Source organism: Euprymna scolopes, chromosome 14, assembly GCF_053919585.1.
Source record: "Euprymna scolopes isolate OS-2025 chromosome 14, ASM5391958v1, whole genome shotgun sequence".
Taxonomy (NCBI): domain Eukaryota; kingdom Metazoa; phylum Mollusca; class Cephalopoda; order Sepiida; family Sepiolidae; genus Euprymna; species Euprymna scolopes.
In genome coordinates, this window is record NC_136495.1 from 107,831,923 (window position 1) to 107,852,848 (window position 20,926).

Below are 20,926 nucleotides of genomic sequence, written 5' to 3' on the forward strand. Positions count from 1 at the left end.
TTTAACAAAGTCAATCAAAAGATGACTTGTAGAAATTGCGTTGCTTTTAAATCTTCCACGAAAGCAAATTAGACACAAGGTCATTTTTAATGTGGGGAGAAAACCAGCTCCCTCAAAAAGGGAGCACTTTGGTTGTGTCCAAATAAATAGTAATTGTCTCAGTATAAAGGGGTTCCCCTACATTGACCAAGGACGAATTACAGAACAGATACTACCCGGCCCGAAGGCCAAGCATTTGTGTTTGCATAGTTTTGTTTTATTTATACAAAAGACAAACAAATGCTGGAGACGATGGCACAGTGGGAATTTTGTTTAACTCGATCAAAAAAAAGATAGAGATGATATCCGTTTGCTAATCTGGGATATTACGATCTGGGAAGCATGTGAAAACTTCTCATTGAAATCTGACGCAAGAAGCACGATGCAAAAAGACTTTCGTGGACATACACAACGCTCATGCTCATTTTACCTTTTATGTAATAAACTAGCCTGGGTGCCCGGCATTGCCCAGGTATTTGAACATGACGCAAAGGAAGTGAAAGAAAACTTGACATCTTACCCCTACTCCATGACGCGACCGGAAATTTGGAATGTTGAAATTAGGCAAAGTCAATCCAACCGATACGATGACTTGCAAAAATAGTGATGCAAAAAAAATTTTTTTAAATCCCAGTTGAGGGTGAAAAAATGAATGTTTTTAGCCAATTTTTTGATATTTTTTGTCCGAAGGTCGAGCTTCAAAACGATACCGATCTCGTGAAAATCCATCACCTCTGTTGAAAGTTTTAGGCAGACATACATACAAACATACATACATATATACATTTAAACAGACAGGTGAGATTTATATTATAGACTAGCCTGGGTGCCTTAGAAGTGTGTGTTGAGCAAAAAAAAAAGAAATGTTGTAGTAGGCAGGCAGGCTCGAACCCGTGACGCGAAGGTGGAACAGAAAGTGGAGGTGTGTATAAGAGTGTTGGTTGAGCAAAAAAAAAAATGGGAGTAGTAAGCAGGCTCAAACCCGTAACGCGCTAGAGGAAAAAGAGATAAAAAATAAAAACAAACTTATTGATGAGCCTACCATAGTTGTGACGTCATGGGCGGTCGAAATAATGCCTTTTATGCAACGTCATTTACACAAGCTTTGAATGACTTGCAAAAAATGTCAGCGAAAAAAAGTGACCCCTCCCTGTACAAAAGTGCCCAGTTGAAGGTGAGGGAATTAATGTTTGTGGCCAATTTTTTTATATTTGTCGTCCTAAGGGTCGAGCTTCAAAATGATACCGATCTTGTGAAAATCCGTCACCTCTGTCGAAAGTTTTTGCAAGACATACAAACATACATACATACATTCAAACAGACAGGTGAGATTTATATTATAGACTAGCCCAGCGTTGCCCGGATGTTTGGAGGTGTTTGTTGAGCAAAAAAAAAAGTGGTAATAGGCAGGCAGGCTCGAACCCGTACTGCGAAGGAGGAAAAGAACATGAAAAAAAAATGTGACGTCTTAGCTGTTGTGCCCATCACCAAACTAAAAGTAACGAATTTTTGAATTAAGGTTTGTTAATCGAAAAGAAGGAATGACTTTCGAAAATATCGGTGAAAAACACGACCCCCTCCTTGTAGAAAACTGCCCGGTTGAGGGTGAAGGAATTAATGCTTTTCGGCAAATTTTTCGATATTTGTCATCTAAAGGGTTGTGCTCCAAAACAATACTGATCTTGTGAAAATCTGTTGCCTCTGTCAAAAGTTTTAGGCAGACATGACTTGGGTGCCATCAGCTAGAATCGAAACCAGAACATATATTTTGACCCCTTAGCAGCAATTTTAACCAAATTGAATTTGTTCCACAGGTCCAAATTATGTATACAGTTTCAAGTATATAGACCAAAAATTGAGCAAGTATTTTTATAGAGACCATCTCACATACACAGAGATTGACAAGGTCACTTATGTGTATATATAAAAGATAAAGAATAAAGTTAAATTATCAGATGAATACAGATTAAGGAAAAATAAAATAGGGAAGAAACTTCTTTAGGCCATGGCATTTCAAAGCTAAATGTTTCTCATCAGAAGAAGCTGGCATTATACAAAAATGAAGGTAAAAAGCCACCACCAATTTAAAAAACATTTAGATAAGAAATGAAAAAAACAAATTTGGAAAGGGATGATATTAAGGAGAAAAAAAGTAGAGCATGAAATAAGAATTCAAAAACTATGAGAAATAAGAAAAAGAATACATATCTATATATCTATAAAAGTGAAAATGTCTCTGTGTGTGTGTACATTTCCCTACCAAATAACTCTGTCAATTTTCAGACTACAGACTCGAGATTTGTCATAAGGGGTATTGAGATTTGGGAAAATCTTCGTAATCAGTTTTCAGCCAGATATTTGGCTGTCAAGGGGTCAAAGTTCAATGATTTGACCTTTAAAAACTCTACCAAACTCCTCTGCCAATTTTGAGTCTAAATACTTGAAATTTTAAATGTAGGTTACTTGGACACGGATCAAACTTTTAATTTGATTTGAGCCCCAAAAAATTAATGTTAAGGGATTAAAATTGGGGTCAAAGTTTTAAAAAATTTGACCTGTGGTCTCTACCAAATTACTCAGCCAATTTGTGATCTAAACATTTGAAATTTTACATATAGGGTATTCAGAGACAAGGCAAACTTTTTAATCAGTTTGGATAAGGAACCTATATCTAAAATTTCAATTGTTTATACCCAAAATTGGCGGAGGAGTTTGGTAGAATTCTCAAAGGTCAAATCGTTGAACTTTGACTCCTTAACAGCAAAATTTCTGGCCGAAAACAGATTACAAAGATTTTCCCAAATCTCAGTACCCTGTATATCAAATTTCGAGTCTGTAGACTGAAAATTGACAGAGTTATTGTGTAGGGAAATGTACACAGACACACACACACACACTGTCACTTTTATAGATATATAGATTAGGGTTGATGCAAATAAACAAAGGGCAGGTAACTCCCTCACTGCTTAAGTAAGCAAAATGATTAATTATAACAGAATAGCTAATAAAAAATAAATAAAAATATCTAATAGATTTTACATTTATAAGTGACTAGCTCGGGGTACCCGGCGTTGCCCGGGTGTTTTTGGGTGTGTGTGAAAAAAAAGAGGTAGGTTTGAAAAAAAAAGGAAGCTTTTCCGACGCGCAGTTGGAAAATAGTGTGAAAAAAAAACCAAACAGGTGCTCGTTTTTGATTGACGTGACGGCGATTTTGTGCGAGACAGTTTTTAATGAGGTCAATTGAAAAACCCGCTCGCCCGTCTCGACACTGGCTCTGGGCCTGTGATTAAAGTTGAGTTTCGCTGTTGTTTATACCGAAAAGCGAATGTAACGCGTGCCGATGCGGGAAATGTGGAATAATTAAGGTTTGAAAGTGAATAAAATTAAATAGACAGGCGAGGTCCGCGGGTAACTCTGAGATATTACAATTTATGGATGATATAAACAGTTTTAAGAAGTTGCGAAGCGAGCGAGTGCTTTTCCGAAAGAAGCCTTTTGCAGACATCGCGGAAAAGCGCACACACACAAACACACACACATTTTGCCTTTTATATAATAGATAAAATCATGACAGAATGTTTTAGCTCAATGATAAAACATCAGACTACTGATTGAGCAGTTACAAGATCAAACCTTGTTAAAAGTTTAGCCATGTTGTAGATGGTTGATACTCAGAAACGTGTTCATGGATAAGTTTTGTGTACAAATAAAAAATATTTAATAAATATTTGAATAAATAAATATTTAAAAATAATATTAATAATAACAAAAAAATACATTCTAAAAAAAAAAATGGAGATGCAAATAAACAAAGGGCAGATAACTCCCTGACCGCTTAGATAAACGAAACAATTAAATACAAAAGAATTTCTAATAAAAATAAATAAATAAACCCAATAGATCTTATATATCTATATAAAGAGAGAGATATATAATAAAATTTGAGTTTAAATTACCTGCTAAACACCATCTTCGAGTTTCTTCAATCTCTCTGTACAAGGGTGTGTCAGGAGAAACTGACATGAGGACACTTCATGCTACAACTAAACTCTGGCTAAATATTCCGCATAATATAGCATTGAAAGCACAAATAAGATCCCCTCTATACTGTTATACACTGTCTCATACAAGGAATGATGCACCTTCTCCTAATTATGCGATGAAGTAAAATCACTTAGCTGGAGATTACACCAGACTAAATGAATTCTTGTCCTGGAATTCAGTAAGACTGAGAGACCAAAAGAAAGAAGAGATTTTACTGATTAATTCGGGAGAAGAGAATTAATGTTCATAACTGCTTTGCTAACTCAACGTTTTTTTTTTTTTTTTTTTTTTTTTTTTATTGAAATTTAATGGAATATTCAAATATCTGTATATCTCATGGAAAGATAAAGTGTTAGCTCTAGGAAGGAGCCCTTTATTTCTGAGAGCTTTGATTGAAGTAAAATAAAACAAAGCAAAAAAAAAAGAGTAAAGTCTCAGAATGTGTGAATGTTTAGCATCCAGTAGAATGCTCCATCCCCAGCAAAAACAAAAGGATAAGAAAATAAAAAAAATTTTTTTTTTTTTTTAAATCTTCTTTTCATTTATCGTGCACGCTATTTTCTTTCAGTCATGGATATGTGCATCATAAAAATACATCATTTTTTTAAATTTTTTTATTTTACTCGCGTTCATCCCTAACAAGTACATCTACAAAGCCACCATTCGTCCATGCATGGAGTATTCTTGCCACATCTGGGCTGGTGCATCTGCCGTTTTAATTCCCTCTTGGATAGGGTCCAAAAAAGAGTCTCCAATCTAATAGATCCCACTTTGTCTACTAAGCTCCAACCCCTGTCCCATCGCCACAATGTTGTATCTTTGTGCTTGTTTTATGAGCATTTTAAAAGAATGTGCTTTGATGAACTCGTTGCACTTGTGCCCCCTTAACGAACATATCCCCAACAAATCCGCTTAGCAACAAAATCTCACCCCTTCACTTTTGAGGCCCCTAAATGCCAGAAAGCCTTCTATTCTAATAGTTTCTTCCCTTGAACAGCTAGACTTTGGAATTCCCTTCCTGCTACCTGCTTCCCTGACTGTACTGATATGCAGAAGTTTAAATGTAACGTAAACTAACATCTTGGTAATCTTTCCTAGGCATTTTCGCAAGTAGTAGCCTCTTACATCGAAGCGGCGATATGCTTTGTTAGGGGATGAACGTGAGTATAAAACAAAAGAGTGGTTTTATATATTTTTGTTTTTTCTTAGAGGGAGGGAAGTTATGGACAAACAACAAATCAAATCTAAACTTTATAATTACTGCCAAGTAAAACTTAATGCTATCACAAGCTGATATGCAGACGGTAAAAGGGAAGCTAACATACTTCCGGCGTAGTGCTACCAGAAGTGACAAGGCAAATCCGTTCCTTCGCTTTTTTCTCTCACACCTATATCGCCACTATGCATGTACTCTTTTCTTTTTTTTTTTTATTATGTTTTTCTGATCTTTCTTTTTTTCACTTAATAATCAGTGAAAAGTTTTTAATTAAAAATTATTGAAATTACTTTCATTTTTATTTTTTTAAGAATTATTGAAAACACTTTTAAAAATCTTTTTAACTAATGGATTATTGTTGCTCCTATATTATAATAACAAAAAAATATTGAATTTCACGTAAAACAAATGGTACCTAAATAATTGTCATGTCGCAAATAGTAACATATTCAAAAGTTATGGAAAACGATAAGGTGGAAAAATAATTATTCATTAAAAAGACATTCGTAAAATCTAGCAATTTAGTTTCAAAATCTACCGATTTGAGTTGGAGAGTTAACAGAGGAGGTAATTAAGTTTTCAACTTCTCACTAATTCAGTCAGTTATTTTTTTATATAAAAAAAAAATTTAAAATTCAAACAGTTGAAAAATTTTTTCAAAAAATTCACAAATTATGTATATATGTTGTGTTTATTTTTGTTTTCTGAAGAAATTGCCTACTTTCAAATGAGTTACTTCTCCTTTTGCTAACATCATATGACCCAATATAACACAACAACATACCCCTTGAGCCCCTGGAGGGGCATAGGCCATCTACAACTTTTGGAGATGTTTTTCTAGCAAGGAGTTCTTTTTACAGGGTGAGGGTGCTCGCCCCACGCCCAACCTTCCCAGAAGGTACATACAGTGCCTAGCCTTCCCAAATGGTGAACCATCTGCTACTGACCAGGCTCAACGTTGCTTAACTTCGGTGGTCTGGCGAGAACTAGTGTGTCAGTGTGATTGTGCTGTATATGACCCAATATGTCAACTTCTCACTAATTCAGTCAGTTATTTTTTATGTACATGACCCAATATGTCCGACCCAATATGTAATCTTATATAACTTTTTATACCTTTATTGGAACTGTTTTTCATGAATAATTATTTTTCAATCGTATCATTTTCCATAATTTTTGGATATGTTACTATTTGCGACATGACAATTACGTAGGTAACATTTGTTTACTTGAAATTCAATATATTTTATTATTATAATATAGAAGCACCAAACTCTTTAATAAAGACTGATTGTGTTATTTTTATCTGTATGATTTTGTTAATTTTTTTATTGTATCCTTTTCGATAATGTCGTTTTTTTTCTTCTATTTTATTTCAATAAATTGATTCACAATAGAAATACTGGAGAACAATAAACATGAAGGAACTGATTTGCCTTGTCATCACTTCTGCTGGAAGTTAGAAAGTATGTTAGCTGACTATATAATCAATGTTGTTTTTACGATTTTCTTTCTTAGATGCGTCACATGCGCCAGTCTCTTCTCGGCTGTGTTCCTGAAGCCGTACGTGAACATGTCAAATTGCTGTTGAACGCAGAGCCTTCTGTACGACCAGATGCACATCAGCTGACTAAGGTAAGTCACCAAAAATAAAAACCTTTTTTTGTAATATTCCATTTCTGATATCACGATGAAAAGTCAGCTACCAAAAACAGCTGCTACATAGCAGGGACCAATAGATAGCAATTAAGTTAGCTAGTGTGAATTTTGGCGAGGGTCACTCTTAGTCCACGTCAGGATAACTCAGATTTGTAAAACAGAACTGTTCTCAAGGTTGAACGAAAGATAGATGACGATGCATGGGCAAAGTTCAAACTCTCTAGAGGATGTCATGACAACACATTTTCAAGCGAGAGAAAAAAAGGTTTTCAATTCAGTCTTTCGGTTAGAAGCATGCAAATGAAATGTGCTTATAATGTGTGTCTAGAATCACATGTGTGGAAGCTGAAAAGATACATTTACGATTTAAATTATGCACCTTGTTCATGGTACAAGTGAATTAATTATGAGTTAACTCAGTTAAGGGAAATGGTGAACGCATACTATTAAAATTAGCGGTCTGTTGGAATTGTGAATATTACCGATGTCTGTCTGTATGGCACTTTTTTCGTTAGATAGAAAGTAAGTTTAAGAAGTAAAGCATTAGTTGTTTTTTCTCTCTCCTAAACTCATTCTCTCCAATAAAACCTTGAAGAACTTAACGAATGTCTTCCTTGTGTCTTTTGTGCGTGAGAAATTTTATTCATCTCGTTAAAAAGACAAGATGATCACGACCACACCTGAAATGCGGCAAAGATGAAAAGAAACGATGAAGAAAATAAAAAGAGCACGTTTAAACACTCTGCGCATGTATGTATAAAAAGACTTCATTTGGTTTGTCGATTGCTCATGAGTGAAGATATAATACAACATCCTATGGAAAATGGTCAACTCCCAAGTAGGGTTCCACAGTACACACATTAAGATGTACTGCCTTGACTCAGAGTATGCTTGCCCTATTTGGCCAAGATCAATGCATGCCAAAAGAAAACCTCAGCATTGAACAACACTTGCTGCTTAATCACTGGCTACCCAAAGCCCACCGACCTGAGCAATCTGCACCTCCTCACTGGCATTGCCCTGTTAGATGCAAGAAAGGGAGTTGCCAACCAAGTAGAGATCATAAAAGCTATCGGTGATAAATTCCATCTTCATGGACGTGAACCCATGGTCCAATGATTGAAGTCAAGGAGAAGCTTCCTCAGCCATGTGGAACCTCTATCAACATCTCAGGAAGAAAGCAGACTACAACTGTGGACCTTCTGAGGCCCTCCCTCCTGAATTCAGAAAGTTCCTAGCTCTAATAGAAAACACTTAATGACACAAGAACTGGAATGGGACGATCAAAAGTTATGACAAGGTTTGGCTATAAAACTGACCCAACCATCTGCGGATGTGGTGAGATGGGCCATATAATGCAACACTGTCTTGTCCGCCTTCTACTGCCGAACCAATATGACCTCAAAGATCTTGCGGAGTACAACACTAATGCAAAGGAGTGCATGAAAAAGTTGGAAACTGTTAAATAGGAACATGCTTCAAAGACATAATAGTGAAATTCAAAAATCGAAATATTGAATTTCGCTATTATAATGAAGAAGAACCATTTTTTTTTTTTTTTTTTACAATGTCATTTCAAGTTAGATTATTATTTTTTGTGATGGAAGATTTATTTTTAAACGTTTGTCTCTTTCAACTTAATGTACACAATATATTATTTGTCTCTGTGTATATACAGATAGTTCAATCTTAAAGAAAAAGGACCACTCATCAATATTGTGCTGGGTTTTAATTTTCTTTTACAAAAATAAGTCCAAGATGAAAAGTTTACTGAATTAAATTGCATGTCTGTTTGTTTTTACATGATTAAAATTGGAGCTTTTTCTCTTATTGATTTACTATTTAAAAAAAATCTACTTTGATCTAAACTGTGATTCATATGATTAAGATTTAATGTGTTAGCTGTTGAAATAAATCTTATATGAACAGTCAAGGCTGTGTTTCTCTGTTATTTTTTCTACATTTTTTTGTTTGAAATGTAATGCAATTTTTCCCAATGATCCTGGCTTGATCTAATCATTATGGCATTATATTCATAAGAATTTTTCGCTTTTTTAAAGCCTGAAAATTGTATTTTGGCCCAATAGCATACAAGACAACATGGTAGATGGTATGCTTATAAATTGTTTCCGTCTGGGTTTACATGGCTCAGATCTTGAGTTTTTTTATTTTGATTTATTGTTGAAATATAAACTCTAGCATGACCTCAACTATGAATCTTATGAAGTTTTAATGTGTTAGCTGTTGAAATAAATCTTATATGAAGAGTCAAGTAATTTCCCTTATTTGTATTACAGATTTTACAATGGTCTGTACACCAGTTCTTGTAAGATTACTAAAGTTAATCAATTTTGAACAGATCAAATGAGGAAGATAGTGTAGCATGGTTTGAAATAGTATGGAATAAGGATTCACTCCTTAACGCTATGTTAATGCACACACACACACACACACACATCTTATATATAAACGGTACTTTGTCTGTGTTTTGTGAGTTTATTCCCTATAGATTCTGAAGAAACTGGGCCGATTTTCTTTTTAATTTCACGCACATGTACTTTCTGTCTAGGAGTGTTCTTAGATAGGTTTTGTATCGGAATGCCTCTGATAAGTATCCATGATCAAATTAATTTGATTAAAGAAGGAACAGTTCAATTTTGACCAGTCTCCATGATGTGATTGGAAGTCAAATACGTTGAAATAAACCAAAGTCAATGCAATGGTGATAATGACTTACTAAAATGCTGGCAAAAAAAAATTGACCCCTCCTTGTACAAAATAGCCGAGTTTAGGGTGAAGGAATTAATGTTTTTGCCAATTTTTTGATATTTGTCATCTGAGACATCGACCCTAAAAATGATACCGATCTGTCAGGATCCGTCGCCTCTGTCAAAAGTTTTTGCGAGACATACATACAAAGATCCTGGATATGACCTTAAACTATATCCGATGGTGAGGCCCCAGCTTGCGGGCTTTGGGGAGTGTGGAGCCATCCTTTAATTGCCATTGCTCCCAGGTCCACTCTGACCCAGAGTGGTAGTACCTGTTAGGGTACCAACTATGGGTTAAATAGAAACCAACTTAAAAAACAAATATCCTTTAATTAAAAATTTTTCTTCAAAATCACTGTATTTGGCATTAAATAACCCAAAAGGGTTGATATGCCATAAAACAAAAACAACCAAAACCATCTTGAGATTCATATTATAGATAGTGTGATGATGATTCCTGAAAGGATAAAACACTAATGTCTGTAGGTATTAAAAAATTATTCTTGTAATAATTATGTCGGCCCCCTTTAAAAAAACTCGGTTCTTATTATTGAGCACTTTAAAGTTGAAATAAAATGTCGGCCACCTAAGCTCACTTACATAGATCATGGTGTTATAATCATTAGATCACTATGGCCGGATGTTACAACATTTAAAAAAAAATGTTAAAATTTCAATGATATTTTTTGCACTTGAGATTGGCCGTGAGGTTTGTTCCTTGCTAATAGTGTCAGAGATAACTTTGTGGCTGGGTTTGAATCTCCCGACCGGTAGTAATCGTGTCTCCCTGCACTGATGATTTCTGAAAGGATGAAACACTAGTGTCTGTAGATATTAAAAAAATTATTATTGTAATAATTATATATATATTTATATATGTATGTATATATATATGTGTGTGTAATTTATTTTTCACTGTGTTACCACTTATCAAAGTCCAGGATAAGGGTTAAAATGATTGTTAGTTGGGCAATGAACACCACCACAAGATGATTGGAAACGGTCAGTGGAGCTGGCGGAATTTGATTATCCAAGAGGACAACTGAACAAGTATTTGTTAACATCAGACTTGAAGATCACCATGTTGCAGTCGGTTGTGAAGCAGCCTTCTGATACTGAAATCTTAGATTCTACCCTATATCACTATTCAACCACCCAGAAGCTAACTATTCAAAATATTCACCTGAAAGATAATGGCTAGACAGTGTCTATTAGAAGGGCATATCTGTAGATAATTTTAAACATCCCTCTTCTTTGGTTGCTACCAGCATGATTTCCCATTTAAAGAGGCACTTATTTTATCTCAAACAACAAAAAAAAAAGAACATTTCTTGGATGACCCAATTTCAACCAGAGATATGTTCAATTCTCTATGCTTGCCCACCTTTTTTTTTATGGCCCGTACATCTATCACCTGAAATGGCTGCCATTCGCATGCAACACAGCACTTGTTTACACTATGGTCGACCACTTTACTTTGTTTACTAGCAAAATTATGCAATTGGAAAGAACATAGGTTTGCTAGTTTCACTAATGCTGTTTCTTTTGTCTTTTCAGATTCCCTTCTTTGAAGATGTTGGTTCCATGACTCTTCAGTATTTAGACACATTGTTTCAAAGGGACAATTTACAGAAATCCAAATTCTTCAAAGGTTTACCAAAGATCGTTGCCAAGATGCCAAAGGTACTTGTAGCAACCAATCTTCAATTTCCTTTGGTGTGAAATGTTTAATGGGGTGATCTCTTCTAACATTCGACAAACAAACCAGCAATTAAAATAAAAGCTAGAAAGTAGAATGTTTGTCGTTAATATTGTAGTTCTGGTGCTTATATAGAATTATACTTATTTAAAAAAAAAAAAAAAAAAAAAAAAAAAAAAGGAATAAAAAATCATTATTGTGTACGTACTCACCATGGAACGATTAAAAATCATTAAGTAGTTTTTTTATTTATTTAAGAAAATCAAATTTTACAATTTTTAGCGATTAACTATTTTTGCCAGACATTGATGATCTTTTACTCCTGAAGAAGTTAAAAAGAAAATAAATAGTCAATTTGAGTTGTCTGCCCTTGTGAGTTGTCCACATCCTAACTTTTTTCTTGATTTTCTTTTTTTTAAATAAGTGTAATTCTAAATAAGCACCATAGTTCTTTCTCTTAACATTTTATAAAAGTTTATATAAATAAATATATATATATATATATATATATATATATATATATATATATTCCTTTAATTCAGTTGACATTTACAATTCTTGACAGTATCGGTTTCGTAGCACAAAATCAATCACTCAATTATTATATCAATTAGTGAATCTATTTTGCCCTTAACTCATCAGAAGAAATAGCAACAATTAATCCATCAAAAGGAAATAAAGTGCGTTTTGACATGATTAAAATCCAAAAATTAAGCTTCTTAATAAGGATTGGTATATATTATAAGGAAATAAAATAGATTTCTACAGAAATATATATTTATACTTATCATATATATATATATATATATATATTTATTTTATGAACTCAATGTTTGAATTTTAGAGTTAATCTGACCAGTTCACTATCACCAATTGGAGGATCAAAATGATAAACTTGTCATTTAAATTATTTAGATAATTCCTTCTCTCAGACTCCAGGCAATGATTTCTGCATGGTGAGCAAGCTGCGCTTTTTTTGGATATGCCATACAAAGGTAACAGAACCTGTTAGCAACTCCGTTCTTTATGCAAGTTGATGGTTTGTTCAATATTGGCTGCCCATGCAAGAGCTGGGCATCAACTATCAATGAGGACTTGAAAGCTCGACAACTTTATGAGCATTAAACTAAAGCGTTGTTTATTATTTTAGGATTAAACTGTCAGCTTCCAGAAGTTACTTACCTTTATTTATTATCTTTGTATTGTTTTGAATGTTTGGATAATTATTCTCATCTTGAGCACAACGTTTCGGTTGCTGAAACCTACAACCTTCGTCGGGTGTAAACACCATGTTTTCTCCAACTAAATAAAAGGGCTTAGCTCTGTATCGTAAGAAATCAAATTGTGTGTCTGAGGGTGTGTCCGTAAATTATAAGAAAAGCTCAAATTTTCAAAGGTCACTAAGGTACTTTTTAAGACTATGATTCAATTTTTAGCTGAGTCCTTATGCTAATTGTCAATATTAATGAAAACATTTTTTACGAAACTGTGGATAGACATCTTACGTGTGTTTTTGCTTTTTAGTTGTCAGAACAATACAAACATACCTGATCTCAAAAAATCAGAATAATACCTTTATCTGTTGTTTCAAATTCCCAAACATAGCTATTTGGAGCCTACCATTTTTTTTTAAAGTGAATTTATTAACTTCATCTGATTGGCCTTGCCTACACCTATCATGGAGGATGAAAGCTTGGCAACTTTATGAGGATCAAGCTAAATGGCGAACAGACATCTGAGCAGTCACCAAAAGGGAGACACATGCAAGCTATGGAAACCTGATAGTCAGTCAGTTACTATTTTTATTTTGGTTCACAGCATTTTAGTCAAGTGCAGCTTTTTGAACTTGATTACCTAATAATCAAACTCTGAGGACCTATATGCAATTTTGAGCTGAACTTTCTACTTAACCTATAGGAGTTTGCAGATTTTTTTCTGTTCATCACCTATGATTATTATATTAGGATTGAACTACCAACATCCAGAAGATTGACCTTTAGATTTCATTAACATCTTGACCTGCAGCATTTCAGTTATTTCAAAACAAGGCTAAAGGCCCCTATTTTAATAACATACAACATAATATTTTAATAACCTACAACATAATAACATACAGCATAATATTTTAATAACATACAGCATAATATTTTAATAACATACAAAATAATATTTTAATAACATATGCATAATATTTTAATAACATACAACATAATATTTTAATAACATACACCATAATATTTTAATAACATACAACATAATATTTTAATAACATACAACATAATATTTTAATAACATACAACATAATATTTTAATAACATACAACGTAATATTTTAATAACATACAACATAATATTTTAATAACATACAACATAATATTTTAATAACATACAGCATAATATTTTAATAACATACAACACAATTTTAATAACATACAGCATAATATTTTAATAACATACAGCATAATATTTTAATAACATACAGCATAATATTTTAATAACATACAGCATAATATTTTAATAACATACAGCATAATATTTTAATAACATACAGCATAATATTTTAATAACATACAGCATAATATTTTAATAACATACACCATAATATTTTAATAACATACAACATAATATTTTAATAACATACAACATAATATTTTAATAACATACAACATAATATTTTAATAACATACAACATAATATTTTAATAACATACAACATAATATTTTAATAACATACAACATAAAATTTTAATAACATATGCATAATATTTTAATAACATATGCATAATATTTTAATAACATACAACATAATGTTTTAATAACATACAACATAATATTTTAATAACATATGCATAATGTTTTAATAACATACAACATAATATTTTAATAACATATGCATAATGTTTTAATAACATACAACAAATTTTAATAACATACAACATAATATTTTGATAACATACAACATAATATTTTGATAACATACAACATAATATTTTGATAACATACAACATAATATTTTGATAACATACAACATAATATTTTGATAACATACAACATAATATTTTGATAACATACAACATAATATTTTGATAACATACAACATAATATTTTGATAACATACAACATAATATTTTAATAACATACAACGTAATATTTTAATAACATACAACATAATATTTTAATAACATACAACATAATATTTTAATAACATACAACATAATATTTTAATAACATACAACGTAATATTTTAATAACATACAACATAATATTTTAATAACATACAGCATAATATTTTAATAACATACAACACAATTTTAATAACATACAGCATAATATTTTAATAACATACAGCATAATATTTTAATAACATACACCATAATATTTTAATAACATACACCATAATATTTTAATAACATACACCATAATATTTTGATAACATACACCATAATATTTTAATAACATACAACATAATATTTTAATAACATACAACATAATATTTTAATAACATACAACATAATATTTTAATAACATACAACATAATATTTTAATAACATACAACATAATATTTTAATAACATACAACATAAAATTTTAATAACATATGCATAATATTTTAATAACATATGCATAATATTTTAATAACATACAACATAATATTTTAATAACATACAACATAATATTTTAATAACATATGCATAATGTTTTAATAACATATGCATAATGTTTTAATAACATACAACATAATATTTTAATAACATATGCATAATGTTTTAATAACATACAACAAATTTTAATAACATACAACAAATTTTAATAACATACAACATAATATTTTGATAACATACAACATAATATTTTGATAACATACAACATAATATTTTGATAACATACAACATAATATTTTGATAACATACAACATAATATTTTGATAACATACAACATAATATTTTGATAACATACAACATAATATTTTGATAACATACAACATAATATTTTGATAACATACAACATAATATTTTGATAACATACAACATAATATTTTGATAACATACAACATAATATTTTAATAACATACAACATAATATTTTAATAACATACAACATGATATTTTAATAACATGCAACATAATATTTTAATAACATACAACATAATATTTTAATAACATAAAACATAATATTTTAATAACATGGAACATAATATATTAATAACATGGAACATAATATTTTAATAACATGGAACATAATATTTTAATAACATGGAACATAATATTTTAATAACATGGAACATAATATTTTAATAACATACAACATAATATTTTAATAACATACAACATAATATTTTAATAACATACAGCATAATATTTTAATAACATACAGCATAATATTTTAATAACATACAGCATAATATTTTAATAACATACAGCATAATATTTTAATAACATACAGCATAATATTTTAATAACCTACAATATATTTTAATAACCTACAACATAATATTTTAATAACCTACAACATAATATTTTAATAACATACAACATAATATTTTAATAACATACAACATAATATTTTAATAACATACAACATAAAATACAATCTCCACAATTATGTTTGCTTTTGTAACAACATTCTTGCAAAATTTCAACATTATCGATTTAAAAAATATAAGGAGACTAGAAAAGTTCTTTTGAAGCTGTTATAAGTCATGAATAAGATACAAATGTTTGCTGCTAGCTGATGACCCCCACCCCACCCGAGAAAATGAAAATATAAAAAAATCTTTATGATGTATATACCTGTAATGTAAAGAAAATATTATACACGAAAAGTCATGTAAATATATGAAATGGTTTTATTTTTATAAAGAAAATCATTTTTAAGCAAATTTGAATTTTTGCAATACTTATGTTAGGAATAGCTTTCTGAAATCCCACAAAAGTTTTAATTTTTTGAAATTATTTTCTTTGTTCTGCAAAATATTGTCAAGAGATCACTGATGGTTGTTTAGCCATAAAATTTGACTTTTCTTTTTATAAATAAAGCTATTTAATCAACTTGTGATTTTTTTCTTTTTTTTTCTTTTCATTTTGGTATGTACACCACAAAGATCTTTCTTTATTTTTGATATTTTTGTTTTTCCATTGTGTGGAGTAATGATGGACTTACACCAAATATATTTTATTGAATTTTTAAAAAACTTTGGTCTTAAATTTTCATGGGTAGAATACCATTCTTCAAAGACAAGAGATGTTTCAAATCAGTAGAAATTACCTTCATTTTTTATTTTTTTATTTTTTTTTTTTAGTTCAGTAAGGTCCTTTTTTTGTTTAGTATGCTTTCTTTTTTGTTGTAGTGTTTTGTTGTTAGCATGGAATGGTGTGATTTTAAAACACCCTTTAGTATTCAGAACTTTGGAGCACATGGCATGCTGGGAAATACAATGATAAATTAAATTAATCTAATGTTGCTCACTGCACCACTAATACTATTGCTCCCCCTCCCCTGGAGGGGGAGCAATAGTATTATTAGAGAGTACAAAAAAAGATTATTAGAGAGTACAAAAAAAGATTATTAGAGAGTACAAAAAAAGATAAGAAAAATTATAACAAAAAGAGGAAATTAGTTAATCATCTGAACAGAGGAAGTTTAATAGAAAGACAATGGGGGTGAGATAGTGCAGCCAAGCGCACAAAGGCATCTGAAATAGAATTGTTAATCAAGGTGTGGTAGTGACTGGGATAAAGTACCAGACAAAGAGGTCAATATATTTCCAGTTTTCTTCTCCCTCGTACATATTCTCTTTACATATTACCAAATATGACCTTTGTGACACATCTACGTTGTGTTAATTTTTTTTATTCGGGTCACAAAGTCATATTAGAGATAATTTAATATTTCCCATTAATTATGATAATACATCGATTGTTTAGCCATTGATAAAATGCAAATGTTTGGTGCTAGCCTATGCCCCCCCCCCCAAAGAAAATTAAAATTGAAAAAATCTTTATGATGTACATACCTGTGATGGAAAAAAATATTGTAATATAAATCACTTGGCCTAGGGGTTGAATCTCACAGTGCTAGCTACACAAAGAGGTCATTATATTTCAAGTTAGTTTATGGGCAGTTTTAAGAATCATAATAAGTTTACAATGGGAACAGTTTACAGTTGGAGACAATGGATAGTATGATGTGGCTCGGAGCAGATTCAGATGAGCTACTGTTAACTAATGACAAAGAGGTCTCGACCAAAGACCAAGCTGTGAACCTTAGTGTTTAGAAGGTCGTTTCTCACATGCATTCAGAGCCCAACTGATATTTGCAGAATGTGTTAACATTTGTGATTTGAGTTGTTTGTTTTTATTTTTTATATACTTGTGAACCTGCGCTCACTTCCTCAGCCGTCGCTAATGTGTATGAGATGATGAGATGGACAGAATGAGAAGAAGAGTAAGATGAGGGTGAAGAAAACCAAGCAATTGAGGTTGGCAATTATTGTTGAGTTGAACGGTTGGGGTAGGGGGCATCACAATGTTACCCAACTCTAGTAAATGATGTGTTCAGTTTTAAGTAGAAACTTCTTTGAACAATTTATCGTTTTTATGCTACTAATAACGAATGCTTTTTGTTTTTTTTAAATCTGATTGCAGAGGGTCAATCAGCAGCGAATATTGCCGCCCTTGTTCAAAGAATGTGTCAATCCTGACATGATTCCGTTTGTCCTCCCCAGCATCCTCTACGTGGCCGAACAGTCGACAGATAAAGAATACCTACACATCATCTTTCCCGAACTCATCCCTATGTTCAAATTACAGAAACCTGTACAGGTAAGACATGCAGCATCCCAATTTGTATATCATATCATTTTTCACTGGCTTTTGAGTTTTAGACTTTCTGTTGAGAAGGTTGGCATGTTTGTATCAAATACAATAACAATACAGGGCTCTTTGGACAAATTTACCTTCAGTTGACCTTTTACAACTAAATATTTTTGTTTACTAGCCAAATAGAAAAGTTACTAGCCAAACCCACATGATTTTTGGAATATGGCATCTTCGTTTTGTGACAATTATGTCCATAAAGTTTTTTCTGTATATTTTTAAATAAGTGTAATTCTAAACATACAACAAATTTTATTAATTTTATTTATTGCGGACTATTATTCTCATCTTTTCTTAGTTGTTTCACGACGTTTCGACCAACTATTCCTCTGACCTTCGTCAGGTGGTAACTGCGATGGCATAGGAACTCTGTATCTCCTGACTGCATCGACTGCAATTACTGCCTTCCGTAGTTGTTGTCATCTCACTACGTTTTGGCCAAGTAAGCCTCTGGTCGGCTTTGGGTAGGATTAAAACCGCTATCTTCAGACAATTCTCACTTGGAACTGTAGAGATTCAACGTCTCTATCAACTGCGCCACAGGCCCCGAATTGCAGTGGATGCAGTCAGGAGATTCAGACTTCCTATCCTATCGCGGTAACCACCTGATGAAGGCCAGAGGAATAGTTGGCCGAAATGTCGTGAAACAACATCTAATAAAGATGAGGATAATAGTCCGCAATAAATAAGATCAATAAATAATACTCATCTCAATAATGAATGCCAATTAAAAGAATATAAGCAAATTTTATGTTGATACTTGAATGTATATACATTCTAATTTTTTCAGATGTTTTTTTAAACAGCCTTCATTAAAAAAAAAAGTATGTTGTTCTATTAAACTTTTATTGTTTAAATAATTTGACTTTGTTCGTTTTATTTAAAAAAAAAAGGTGAAAAGATATTTTTCACTCAGTAGTGAGCTTTGGAAGATTGTCAATGAAAGAAATACAATCGCCAAAAGATAAGTGTTTCATTATTTCTAGTTGCCACTTTGAAAAATCACTCGCAAATGTGACTGTTTCACTCGCAATGTAGAGCCCTGCAATATTTCACAGTCATCAGGCAAAGCAAGGATATTCACAGAAGAAACTTTAGTACTTATATACTGTAAAACTCTCATTCCAAGTAAAAAAATTTTTTGATATACTTACATGCAAAAATAAGTATCCTCACCAAAAATTAGCAAAAATTAATAATTAGAATTTTAAATAAAAATAAAAATCAGTTTTCATATTTTGCCAATCCATCATTCATTGTTACTTGATTAAGTGACAGACTGACTTATCTCCCCCTGATTTACAGAATTTCTGCTCTTACCAAAGACAGATCTGCAAACTATCATAAAACTGATTTTTATTTTTAAATAAAATTGTACTTGATAATTTTCTTAATTTTTGATGTAGATAACTTTTTTGTCTGATACATAAATATATCAAAGAGTTTTCCCGTTAGTTTATTTGGAAATGCGATTTTCACCTGTGGTTTTATCTGTAAAGGCACCAAAACTTGTCTTGCTATCAAAACTGCAAAGAACTTGCCTGCCTTCCACCACATGCCTAACATCAGAGTTTCTGTACAAGACCTTTCAGTCTGTGAGAACACATTACCATAGGACTGCTTTAGTCTTTTTGAATTTCGCTTAAAAAAAAAAAAAAAACTAAACTGCTTAAAAAAGTCTAAATTTGCAAAATTTGGCCTAAAAATATTGAGCGGTTCTAAAATGGGTGATTGATTTACGAGAACATTGCATTAGAAACTGAGCACCCTCTACAGATGTTTAAATATTGACTTTATTTTCATTTTTATTTTTATATAGTCTGTTAGACTAGTGTCCATTCAATAATAATCTGCTGAAAAAAATTTAAAAAAAAAAGATGAAAATAAAAAAAATGCAGGGGGTGGTAGGCAAAAGTTGCAGTTAACGCTATCAATATGGAGATTAGTTAACAACTCGGGTAAATTTTTACTTCGTTTCCACCTCAACACTGACCTGTAAAATAACAACTTTTACAGGGTATGTTAAAAACGAATGTGGTACACCCCCCCCTTAAAAAGCGAGAAATAAAAATGACTCCCCACCTAAAAGAAACAACCTTTCCTTATGCTGACGAGACTCCCCAATGGCAAATTTTCTTTTCTCACGGTTTTACACATGCATGTTAAAAATGCGTGTGCGCTTGCCTGTACAAACATGGACAGCAGTGAAAAGATAAGGGATTACATTGCATAATAAAGGTCTTAATATCCAGAAAATTACTTGTTTGTGCAAAATGTGATATTCGTTTTCAGCATACCCTGTAGAAGTCGTCATTTTAAAGGTGAGTGTTTTGGTAAAAAATTAACCCCAACTTATTATGGTGTTTTTTTTTTTTTTTTTTTTTTTTTTTTTCAAATTGTTTGTTCTTTATTTCTGTTCGTAGATCCTGTTAATATTCCTGCAAAACATGACTTTACTTTTGGGCAAGACAAGTGCGACAGACATTAAAAATCATGTACTGCCTATGGTCTATCACGCGCTTGAATCCAATGATCCTCAGATTCAGGTAAGATAACTCTTGCGACCTTGAAAGACTGATAACCAACAAGACAACAAGGAGGCATATTTACAAGCGTGCAGATTAATG

At 31.7% G+C, this 20,926-nt stretch overlaps 1 protein-coding gene across 5 annotated transcripts in view; it reads left to right on the forward strand.

The window, feature by feature from the left end:
* The window catches only part of LOC145293208 (SCY1-like protein 2), a 207,101-nt gene that overhangs the window by 136,436 nt on the left and 49,739 nt on the right, over positions 1 to 20,926 (forward strand). For all 5 annotated transcript variants that reach the window (XM_080139727.1, XM_080139728.1, XM_080139730.1 and 2 more), the window contains exons 7-10: positions 6,818 to 6,934; positions 11,287 to 11,412; positions 18,069 to 18,245; positions 20,723 to 20,845. In XM_080139727.1, the coding sequence (XP_079995853.1) occupies positions 6,818 to 6,934; positions 11,287 to 11,412; positions 18,069 to 18,245; positions 20,723 to 20,845 (543 nt within the window). The remainder of the gene's footprint in view (positions 1 to 6,817; positions 6,935 to 11,286; positions 11,413 to 18,068; positions 18,246 to 20,722; positions 20,846 to 20,926) is intronic.